General features: G+C 42.8%; 1 protein-coding gene across 1 annotated transcript in view; it reads right to left on the bottom strand.

Moving 5' to 3' along the window:
- Nucleotides 1-103: 103 nt before the first annotated feature.
- Nucleotides 104-12,500, bottom strand: part of vta1 (vesicle (multivesicular body) trafficking 1) — a 30,730-nt gene continuing 18,333 nt past the window's right edge. The window contains exons 6-8 of the mRNA XM_068709140.1: nt 10,299-10,535; nt 8,555-8,629; nt 104-1,740 (exon numbers count right to left, since the gene is read on the bottom strand). Of these exons, the coding sequence (XP_068565241.1) occupies nt 1,595-1,740; nt 8,555-8,629; nt 10,299-10,535 (458 nt within the window). The 3' untranslated portion in view covers nt 104-1,594. The remainder of the gene's footprint in view (nt 1,741-8,554; nt 8,630-10,298; nt 10,536-12,500) is intronic.

The following is a 12,500-nucleotide window of genomic DNA, read 5'->3' as shown; positions in this document are numbered from 1 at the left end:
AATGAATAACGACGTTGAAGACGAGTTGTAACTTCCTGTTTCCTCCAAAAAAACCCTGTGAACATCAAAGATATGAAGTCTTAAACAGACGAGACAGTGAAGCTTCATTTCAAATATTTTATTCAAACTGAGTCTGACAGATGAGATCTTTGTGAAGAGAGAAGTTCAGAAAAAACTGAAACGTTAAATAATAATAAACCAGAAAAAAAGAAAGAAAGATGGCCGCCGCGCTCAGAAATAATCAACACATAGGGAGAAAGTATTAAAGTATTTGAGCAGTTTTACCTTCTTTAACGCCTGAGCTTCAGAACAAAGACTCAGTTTAATCTCGTAAAACAGAAAAATGTGTTCAATTAAAAACATTCTGGGGAGAGAAGACGTTACGGATCTGTCCGTTAGCTCGTCACGTAGCGCCTCAGCTAACCATCCCTTTTACAGTGATTCCTCCGGTTTCTACGGCGCCCCTTGGTGGTGGAACGCATTATGACGGGAGCACAGGAGGAAGTCGGGCGACGAAGTTTAAGGAGCGAAACCAGAAGTCAACGTCGACTTATTTTACTGTACTTCTGAATGTTAAGAAGTTGTTTTTGTTACAATCCACAATTTAGCTTTCACGTTCACAGCGTCGTCGGTAAAAAGTTTAAATATTCTCAACTTTTAAACTTCAGAGTCGCACCATAAATCAAGCAGGAGGCGAACTTCACTACGTCACCACTGACTTTCTGCTTTGAGTAGATGTGGTCGGAACGGATGGACGAAAGGTTGCTCTTAGTGTTTTCATAATCACGTTGAACTCATTGTTCTTTCTCCTCATTCAACAGAAAGAACTCGACGTCTGACTGAATCGTTTTTTGTTCCTCGTTATTTACACTTGACCTCCGGCTCCACCGGGTCGGCTCCTCGAAGCGGTCGTGATGAACCGCTGATGTCGTTCAAAGTAAAAGCTCAGCAGCCTGAAGAAAAGACGGAGGTCAGTGTCACATCTGTACAATTAGCTTAGCTTAGCATTTAAAGACTGGAAGCGGTGGGGGAAACAGCTAGCGTCTCTGACTCACGTTGAGTCTCATCTTTTGGAACTCGAACACAAGCTGATCGGAGAAAATAATTTATGCTAAGCTAAGCCAACTAGCCACCTGGCTCATTTACTATTAATGGCTTTTCTTTTAATGCATTGCGTCAACATGACCACAGCAGCTCCATAAAAAGATTCTTTAACGTCAAACTTTTGATATTTGATAGTTCAGAAAGGAGTGAAATAAAATAGATGTCAAAGTGTGTGACAGTAGTGACGCATCTGAAATGTGCCAATAGTCGTCAATAACGGAGCTTTGATCTTTTGGGTTCTTAATAATTAATAAGCAGTCAGTCACAGTGTCAGACACAGGCAGCCATTGTTGCACACTGATTTCCATCATGTCCTCCCAGAGAGAGAGTGTGAGTGTGAGTGTGTGTGTGTGTGTGTGTGTGTGTGTGTGTGTGTGTGTGTGTGTGTGTGTGTGTGTGCTCGATCAGCGACAGATAGAGTGGCGCTGCCGGGGAGAAAAGAGAGAGAGAGAGAGAGGGGGGGGGGGGATCAGACCGGAGGACAAAGGCTTCATTCTTTGCCGGTGGTGAGGAGCTTCAGGGCTTTCTGGAGGTTCTGGATGGCCGTGCCCACGTCCTCGTACTGCAGGGCGCTGCCCGCGTACTTACAGTACTTCTGGGCCTTGGTGAAGTCCTCCGGAGTGAGATGAACACCGCCTGGAGGGAGGGAGGGAGGAAGGGAGGGAGGAAGTGAGATGAGAGTCAGATATTTCATGCACAACAACGAGGAAGCGATCATCTCCTCTTTACTGTGAACAGCTGCGACAAAGACAGAAATAAACCGTGAAACTGTTTCAGAGGAAGTTTCTTCCTCTAACAGAAACTTTGAGGAAAACACTGGAATCAGTAAAGAGCTTCTGATTCCAGTGACCTGAAGACCTGAAAGAGTTCTAATCAGGAAACCTCTTCTCTACGATCCAAGAAGAACTAAAGCTGCTTCTAGGTTCATGTGTTCATCATTGGTTGTTTTAGTCTGTAAAATGTCAGACAAAAAAGAAAAATGTTCATTAAAAGAGTAATTCAGTTTAAAATGACTCAAAGTAGCAAATCTTCACTTTTGAGAATCTGGAAACATGAATGAGCTGATATTATTTCATCAGTTTATAAGTAATCAAGCATCCAAATGTTCACTCATCTTCTGAGGGCTTTTAAAGATGCAAACAAACATCCTCCTGGAACGTGACGAGGCCCAGAGTAAGAACGTCTCCACCGGCACATAATCACCTGTCAGCACTGAGGGATTGTGGGTAATTTATGATAAAGAGGTACCTGCTGGGAAGTGTTTTTAAAGAAGGACTGGTCTGTAATCTGCCAGTCCATACAGAGTGTGTGTGTGTGTGTGTGTGTGTGTGTGTGTGTGTGTGTGTGTGTGTGTGTGTGTGTGTCGTCCCTTTGATGGCCTCTCATTACTGTAGTATTTAATCAAAACAGACTGGTGACCTCTGACCCTCTGAGACGGACCGCTCCCTCTGACCTCATCACTGTGAACAGATAGAGACTTCAACCTGGAGCTTCAGACCTGTTCATCTAAAACTCATAAAACACCATTAATAACCTCTCCTCTCTTTACTAACCCTAACTGAGTAGTGTTGTTGTCTCAACCTAACTAAGTAGTTTAGTTGTCTCAACCTAACTACGTAGTGTTGTTGTCTCAACCTAACTAAGTAGTTTAGTTGTCTCAACCTAACTACGTAGTTTAGTTGTCTCAACCTAACTAAGTAGTTTAGTTGTCTCAACCTAACTACGTAGTTTAGTTGTCTCAACCTAACTAAGTAGTTTAGTTGTCTCAACCTAACTAAGTAGTTTAATTGTCTCAACCTAACTAAGTAGTCTAAGATATTGATTTCTATAAAGTACAGTATCTGATAAAACAGTCACAACAAAACAACAGACATTGATTCACTATGTTCTGTTTGAGATGACTGATTGATTATCTCCGTGTCAGTAGTGCTATCTCTCTGTAAACCCTCTGCTAATAAACTCCAGTTTAACTCTCACAGATCTCCACCCATCAGAGTCTCTGGAGGTCTGCAGCTCAGCCTGGAGGAGCAACAACAAGTTGAAGTGGGTGGAACACTCCGGACTTCATCCTGGACTCCAGTGGTTCTTACAGGACCCAGAAACAACCCTTAAAAACCCCTCAAAGATCCATCCATGTGGATCTGTTGATGGCCATGTAGTGTCTCCTTATCACCTTTCCTATCCTTCTCTCCTGGTTTTCCTTCCTTTGCGGTTCCACATCCTGTTCCCTCCTCTTGTATCCAAACCCTCTTTCAGTCTGTACCTTTTTCTCTTCTCCATCTTTTATTACTTTCTTCTCCTTTGCCCTCCGTTGCTCTCCTCTTTTCTACCTTTGATTTCTCCTTCTTGTCTCCTCTCCTCTGATAAATGTGAATCCATCGGTACAGATCGACGCTCTGTTCGCTGTCTATGTGCTCTTTCTTTCTAAACCAGGAGAAAGTCCAACACACAACCCTGCATTGGTAATACAATAATAAAAAAGTGCTGCCTGGAGTCTCGATTAATAAAAGTGTTTCAATTTAAAAAAGGAATTGAAACGTAGACGGGGATGTTTTGTCATTTTTTAAACCGATGAAAAACAAAATGCAATTTATTATCAATGTGTGAATCTGAATAATTTAAATAGATTAAATATATAGCCTCTACACTCTGTACATAGTCTCTCTTTCATTTTGAAACTGATGTTTGCTTCGTTCTCTACGTCTGAATCCTCTCTCCTCGGACTCCCTCCTTCTCTCCTTTAACCCTTTTCCTCCACTACATCCTGATTCCTGTCTTTAAGTGGAACCATCCCTCCACTCGGTGAGACACGCTCTCCAAATCCAACACATGAACTCTCTGCTGCATCACTCAGAGCCGTGAAATGTCCGACAGCACAGAACGATATTCACTGTGGACCGAAGCAGAACCTGTGAAGACGGGTTTCTACCTCCAACAATGAACCTGTAGAGTAGGTAGTGTTTTAATGCGTCTGCATGAAGCTGGTTTCTCTAAACTGCGCAGCTACAAACCCAACAAGCCGGATTTTAAAGATGTTTCTAGAGACTCTGGATGATCCACGGACGGTTCTCAGTTAGAACTACTTTCTATGGACGAAATCTTCTCAATCCAAACTGTTCAGTGGAGGTTCAGCTCCAGTTAAACCAAAACCATCTGCACGGCTCTATAAAACCAGCTAAAAAACAAAACAAGTGGTCCTTTAAAGTGACTCTGATTAGAGCGGGTGGTTTGCAACATCCTCTAATTTTTCAAAAACGTTCTCATGCTCAAAACATGCTCATATTTTAGATAAGCTGCAGAAATGTCACTCTGCTGGTGTCAAACCAAAAGAGTTCTGACAAAGAGAAGTTCAGTCGTTTGTTCCTCATGAAACCAGAAGTCCAAGCTGATTTATTTGTCACCTTTAGTAACGGCACTTCTGTAGTTATTTTAACACAAACCACAATCTCTAAACCTGACGAACTACTTTCTGTAGAAGTTTATTTTGAAAAGACTGCACGAGAGGAAATAAACGCGTGTTGCTGGACTTTAGTAGAAAAACGCACAAAGAATAAGGAGTAACTGGATAAAATATATCATAGGACCGTTGAATGAGGTCATGTGTCAAACAAACAGGACTTTTACCCAGAAGGCCGCTGTTCAGGTCTTGTGTGAAACAAAAAGTTTACGTTGACTTATTCTAATTACGTTACAACAATATGTTTTTCTCCAAAGCTAAACGCTAACACACTTTAGCTGTATGGGGACAGAACCTCTAGGAGACGGGGATGATTTAGATTATATCTGTTTGTCTCTCAGAGCTGCAGCTGTTGTAAGTACAGAATATCATCTCACAATGCACCAATAACTGTGCAACCAACGGTGAACAGCAACAGATTCTATAGCTAAAGGTTGTAACTAATAAACAGGTAAGTCAGATACTGTGAGTATAGAAACTAAATGTCATACGAGCTCAGTAGGACAAAGACATGTAGAAGTACGGTGGCTCTTATGGTGCAAAAAACAAACTCTTGAGCCTATCAGCTTTGTGTAGCCGTGGTTCACCAAACCTCCACCTCCTCTGTGATGAGGTGTTGGTTCGCTGGTTGAACTGAGAAGTCACCGGTGTGTTTTGGGGTCGAAACAACGACGGCAGGCAGACGTTTAAAAACTCGACGTTCCTTCCGAGCAGCAGAGGAGATGAATCTAAAGATCTCCTCTCACAGGGTTAACGTCTAGCACATGAAACAACAATGACACCAAGTGATTCCTCTGCTTTCATGTGGACATGCTGGGACCCCACGAAGGTCCTCTGGAGCCCCCTTTGAGAAGCAGAGCAGAGCACCAGATAATGACCCTCCTGGCTTAGTAACACTCATAAAACACAGTCTTCAAAACGTCCCGGAGAAGAAGAAAAATGATTGAATAATGTTGCACCATGTGGCCATAATCCCCCGGCTCATTCTCTTCTCCTCCAAGAAAAAGAAAATGTGCTGACTGGGTCCTCCCAATGATGGGAAGAGGAGGAGGAAGAGGAGGTGAAATAGTGGAAAATGAGTGAGGAGAGAGTCAGTATAGAGACGAAGAGACGGCCAGAGACCACAGCGCTTCAGAGAGGACGTTAACGAAGGTGCTAGTGATAATAACAAGAAGACCACGTCATCGATAGTGAAGTTTACCATCAGCTTTAGTTCAAAGAATGAATGTAGAAGGAATGTGTTTCAAGAACTACAGCTGCCGTTATTTTGTATTATCAACTAACCTTGCAATTACTCCGATCATTAGTTGATTTGTTTATAAAATATTAGAAATGATTGAAAAACGCTGATTAGACTTCCTGCTTCTAATGGTTCTGGTTGTGATGAACGGTTTAGTTTTGGCGATTGTCTCAAGAAAACACGTTTTTCACCGCCGGTGGGTTTTGTCTTTTCGTTTCATCTAAAACTTAACAGAACGACTCTTCAACGTTTACCGGAGGAGTGTTTATGTGGCTGCAGCAGTGAGTACTATGAAACCCTAAACATGAACATGTACTCCATGTGTCATCTCCAGAACTTCAAAGCAGTCTGACCGTCGACTGATGTGATAAATGCTTAAAAACTCGATCGATCAAAAGGTAGTAGATGTGATTAGACGACGTGTGTTCTTCTCGTCCAGAGAGGAGCTCCCTGAGAAACCCCTGCTGACCGAGTGCTTCACTGATGCCTCAGAACAGATATCCACATGTCTTCTGGGTCATTAGCTCGTCCTTCTTCGGGCTGCTTGATATGTTTTAAATGGAGCTCAGCAACGCAACATTTCCCTGCACGTATCTGCATGAACGGAGGCTCAATGTGTTGCTCAAAATCGGCTTTTTAATCTTAATTTTTAAGAGCGATCGGACAGAAGTGTAATTGCTCGAGTCACACGGGTCTGGATCCACCGTCGGAAGAGAGAAAGTAGCAGCTGAGTCTGAACGAAACCATGCAGAGAGGTTGAATTATTCATTTCACCTACCTGAGCAGCATGCTTAGTCTTTATCTAAAGCTCTGTAATTCACTTTAAAAAGTTACACACACTTAAGCTAAAAGGACTGCATTTAAAAGCCAATGAAGATGTGGACGTCTGGTCTTTGTGTCGAGGAAGTCCTGCTCCTCCGTCTAGAAGTCAGAGTGTTCGTTGAACGTGTTTCTGTTCAGACATCAGGTCTGTGTTTAACACAAATGTTTAGTTGTCTGATTAAACAACAGGTCAGTGAACGCCCCTCTGGTGTAAATGAGTCGACTAAGCGTCCTCACTAGAACACTACTCCTCCTTCAGCCAACAGATGACTAAACATCAGTGACTTCACCACGTGTCTCCTAGTTGTTGATGGAGGGAAACACTTAAAGAAAAGAGTGAATTATGGGATCTGTGGTTGACCAGCAGCAGCTGATGACAGTCTAGACAGCAGACGAGTGGCGGTGGTGTGGAGGTAATGATCGGTTAGATAGAATGGTGGACCAATCAGACGGAGACCGTCACCACCATCTCCTGCAGTGTCACTTCTTCTGTGGTCATCTTACATCTTCTACAGACTGAGTGTCACTTCTTCTGTGGTTATCTTACATCTTCTACAGACTGAGTGTCACTTCTTCTGTGGTGATCTTACATCTTCTACAGACTGAGTGTCACTTCTTCTGTGGTTATCTTACATCTTCTACAGACTGAGTGTCACTTCTTCTGTGGTGATCTTACATCTTCTACAGACTGAGTGTCACTTCTTCTGTGGTGATCTTACATCTTCTACAGACTGAGTGTCACTTCTTCTGTGGTGATCTTACATCTTCTACAGACTGAGTGTCACTTCTTCTGTGGTTATCTTACATCTTCTACAGACTGAGTGTCACTTCTTCTGTGGTGATCTTACATCTTCTACAGACTGAGTGTCACTTCTTCTGTGGTGATCTTACATCTTCTACAGACTGAGTGTCACTTCTTCTGTGGTTATCTTACATCTTCTACAGGCTGAGTGTTACTTCTCTAAAGCCCTGTTATCGTCCTTCTGATCGTATCAAACCTTTATTCTCAGGATCAGCTGCCTTCATCTCTTACATAAAGAAAACAAAGTGGTTTTCTAGTCAACGCACACTCTGAGGTGTCTGATGTGGTTACTTCAGCGCTGCAGGACGGAGACTCAGACGTAGATTTGTGGGCATCGTAGTCGATTGAAGCCGATAAATACCTGCAGACTACTGCAGAGTCACTTGTTCTGGGAACGAACTCTGTTTGGTGGGAAAGGGCCTTTAAAGTCCCTAAAAAGGGGTTTGAATCCAGATCCAGGTTCATGAACTACGTTGATCTCTTATAAATCTAGCCTCTTGTTGTAGAGATCTTCATCGCGTTACTCTGCTCTCTGGCCTCGCTCACTGTCCTCTTCACACACTTTGAAAACATCAGAGTCCAAAGATACCAGCTGACCTCAAACAACTTCAAAGACCACGCGGGACAGACTGGACGTGTCTCTTCTACCGAACGCCCTAAACACAGAGAGAGTTCTGAAATGGAAAACACATAACGTGATCATAAAACGTGGAGAAACGTGTCCTCTGTGACACTGAAGAACATCGGTGGAACGTCATCACAAAGACATTCATGAGACAGGTAGAGGCCTGAGGACACTTTAACAGGTAGTTTGGACGTTAGTAGAGAGGCTGTATGAGGTACTTCTACATACTCTGTGTATCACTACAGTAGATGTACTGCTGTGGAGGTAAAAGAATCAATACGAGTTGTATTTAGAATATTTCCACTGAGTTTACAGGATGCTTATTATCTGTATCGGTGGATTTTTCTTTGTATGTTCATCTAAACGGCTCCGCTTGCTTTTACACGTTCATGACACAACATGAGGAATAATACACAAAAATCAATAATCAAAGTGTGTGTGTGTGTGTGTGTGTGTGTGTGTGTGTGTGTGTGTGTGTGTGTGTGTGTGTGTGTGTGTTCTTACCCTGCTGCTGGGCGTTGAGCAGTGTGGGGTCCATCATGGGCACTGATCTGGGAACAGGCACTGGTTTAACTGCTTCTGTTGGTCAACAAAAAGTGTTTTTGTTAATTGTTTTATTAAAGTATTTATTTATTACTACAATTATGTTTTCACACACATTTTGCAAAAGTCCTCGTGAAAGAGAAATCATCAAAGAGTGAGTCACACACATTTGAAAGTGTTTTACAGAAGAGAAAAGAGGGATCTGTTGTACAAATACAGATTTCATGACATACAGAGTTAGATGAACGTTTAATACATTTCATAAGTCCTCCTGTGAGTTCAGTACAACTGTGATTAATTGTTCAGTGAAAATAAAAATGGAAAGAGAATTCCAGAATCTCTTAAGATAAGTCAAACAAACAGGTGGAGCTTCACAGTTTGGGCTGTTTGTGCTTCACCCACATTTAAAAAGTGTGTGTGTGTGTGTGTGTGTGTGTGTGTGTGTGTGTGTGTGTGTGTGTGTGTGTGTTATTGAAGGCTGGGCTGTCACGTACTCACAGTTATCAGAGAAATGAGTGAGAAGATTCCAACACAGATGATAAGAGACTCTGGAAACACCAGTCCAGTAATGATCACACCTTTCCACCACTGGGCTTCATTATTATTACTATCATTATTATTATTATTATTATCTGATAGTTATGAGAACAGTCCCACCCTTCTTTAGACAAACACGCCACAGCTGGACTACGACCAGCTTTGCTCCCTTTACCGGAGGATCTGAATGAAAGGAGCAACTAAAGCGACAGTTAGGTTTAGGCAACTAAACCGAACTGTCGGTTTAGACGACTAAACCGACAGTTAGGGTTAGACGACTAAACCGACAGTTAGGGTTAGGCGACTAAACCGACAGTTAGGTTTAGACGACTAAACCGACAGTTAGGTTTAGACGACTAAACCGACAGTTAGGTTTAGACGACTAAACCGAACTGTCGGTTTAGACGACTAAACCGACAGTTAGGTTTAGACGACTAAACCGACAGTTAGGTTTAGACGACTAAACCGACAGTTAGGTTTAGACGACTAAACCGACAGTTAGGTTTAGACGACTAAACCGACAGTTAGGTTTAGACGACTAAACCGACAGTTAGGGTTAGACGACTAAACCGACAGTTAGGGTTAGGCGACTAAACCGACAGTTAGGGTTAGACGACTAAACCGACAGTTAGGGTTAGGCGACTAAACCGACAGTTAGGTTTAGACGACTAAACCGACAGTTAGGTTTAGACGACTAAACCGACAGTTAGGTTTAGACGACTAAACCGACAGTTAGGGTTAGGCGACTAAACCGACAGTTAGGGTTAGACGACTAAACCGACGGTTAGGTTTAGACAACTAAACCGACAGTTAGGGTTAGGCGACTAAACCGACAGTTAGGATTAGACAACTAAACCGACAGTTAGGGTTAGACAACTAAACCGACAGTTAGGGTTAGGCAACTAAACCGACAGTTAGGGTTAGGCAACTAAACCGACAGTTAGGGTTAGGCAACTAAACCGACAGTTAGGTTTAGGCAACTAAACCGACAGTTAGGGTTAGGCAACTAAACCGACAGTTAGGGTTAGGCAACTAAACCGACAGTTAGGGTTAGGCAACTAAACCGACAGTTAGGGTTAGGCAACTAAACCGACAGTTAGGGTTAGACAACTAAACCGACAGTTAGGGTTAGACTGACTCAGAGGACATTATGAAGACAAACAGATACCTGTGGGTGGAGGCAGCTCTGCTGGAGTGTTGGCCGGTGCGTGGGCCCCTGGTGGGATGTGGATGTTATTGAAGTTGGTGGTGGGGGGACCAGAGGGCCCCGATCCTGGACCGGGATTAAAGCCGATACCTGGTCCGGCACCCGGACCCAAACTCTGGTCCTGGTCTTCGAAGGACCCTGAAGAAGGCCCTCCCCTGAAGGACGCCCCGTGGGAGAAACCTTCAGCTCCGTACTCATCTACCAGAAAGAGAAAGGAGGACAGCTTAGATTCTTTGTGTTTGTGACTCAGGGTACCGAACGGGTTCTCAACAAGACCAATTCAAGACTGTAGAAATCACTACACAGTTCATTAGATACTCAGACGGACTATTTCTTTAGTTCGAGAAGACCTTTTCTGTAAAGTCCCGTTGCTGCAGCCCGGTTGTTCCAGACCTCTTGAATCAGCTTCTGTGTTCAATGACCGCTGGATATTTAGAGCTTCGTAGGTCAGCGTGGAACATCTGGCACCATAGACACTTAACTTTAGTATAGATATTAAATGACTCTCTCTGTAAGTGTGACTTAAGGTTTTTGTAGGAATGACATCTACCCCGAGAAGATCTCCAGAGAAGCCTCCTACTATAGACCCTTTTCAAAACAGGATCACCACCATTAGACTGATGAGAAGCGTCACAATACTGGATGAAAAGGGAGTGAAACCGCTTCATTCTCTTTTTCATTTAGACTTTTTTAGTCTTTAAATACCTAATGATCACACCGATATCCCTGAGAACTGAACCTGCAACAGACTCTCACCCCCAACTCGTCAAAGACCGTCGCTTTGGTCAAACGTAGGTTTACTTAGTTTTTAGGTTGAGGTAACAATCGTAGTTCGGGTTAAAATTTGTATTTTTGTTTGGTAAAAAACGTAGCTTTACTGACCAAAATGATTGCACTTTAATGAACAAAATCAATCTGTATAGAACCCAAATAATCATGAAGCAGGGAATATAAAATCCGCATAAAACCCACACAGGGCGGAGCGGACAAACGAAAAACGTCCTTTCATCAAAGAAGGAGTTCGGTCAACGGTGATGTATTTGTCAGGTAACTTGTGTACTTCAGTAACGGCTCTTCTGTAGTTGTTGTACATCCATCTTTTCCTGAACATAACGAAGCTGATTTCTGTGAAGCTTATTTTGAAAAGACTGTATTCATGTAACGAGCGTAAATTGACACGTAACCTTTTTGTAAGATGTCATACGAACAGTCGTATGAGGATACGTTGAAAAAAAACTACGTTTGATACGTAAAATAACTACGTTTGATACGTCAAATAACTACGTTTGATACGTAAAATAACTACGTTTGATACGTCAAATAACTACGTTTCATACGTAAAATAACTACGTTTGATACGTCAAATAACTACGTTTGATACGTAAAATAACTATGTTTGATACGTAAAAATAACTACGTTTGTTAGTTCAGTACGAAGTTATGTAACAAGACTAAAATAAGTAACGTTGACTTGGGGTCACTCTGGACATGAACCGCTGTCTTCTGCTGAAAGTCTGAAGACTCGTCCATCCTGCCTACGCAGACTCTCTCTTTCTTTACACGCTATAAACACATATAGAAAACCCATTCACTGCTGATGTATTCATCCAACGGCTAACCTTCAGCTTTCTCAGAGGAACCAGCACCTTAAAGAAGAGATGAGGAGCTACGACTAGAATTCATGAGAGTGAGATTAAAGTGTGCGACCAGAGCGAGTGTAAATCAAGAAGAAGTAGAGGAACGTCCTGCGGTGCTTTCCTCCCCTGAACACGATCCTCTCAGCAGCCACACCCCATCTCCTGACAGCCACAGAGACTTTGACGGATTAAACAGCTTCGGCCGGTTCTGCATCCGACCGACGTTCCTGCTCTACGGGCATCAGGAGGAGATCCGACACTCTGGAACATTCAGTGTGTCTCACATTAAACTGTGAGACTGTGTTTACCCAGAGAGAGAGTTCACATCTGGACTCAGTGCGACATGTTCAGTACGACTACGAGCATCAAAGACACGTTACATTAGAGTCAACGTGATTAGTGTAGAGGGTCTTTATGACCATAAAACATCAGTAGAAGGTGCAGAATATATGGACCTAATCTCTCCCTAAGACTAGAGTTAAGTTCTGTGAGCAAACAGACAGAGAGGGATTAGTACTGTCTGTTT

This window comes from Cebidichthys violaceus, unplaced genomic scaffold (genome assembly GCF_023349555.1).
Source record: "Cebidichthys violaceus isolate CVI_PGR_0920_01 unplaced genomic scaffold, fCebVio1.0.p SCAF_14, whole genome shotgun sequence".
Classification (NCBI taxonomy): Eukaryota; Metazoa; Chordata; class Actinopteri; order Perciformes; family Stichaeidae; genus Cebidichthys; species Cebidichthys violaceus.
The sequence above is the reverse complement of the archived record's forward strand: the minus strand, read 5'-3'. Positions and strand labels throughout refer to the sequence as shown.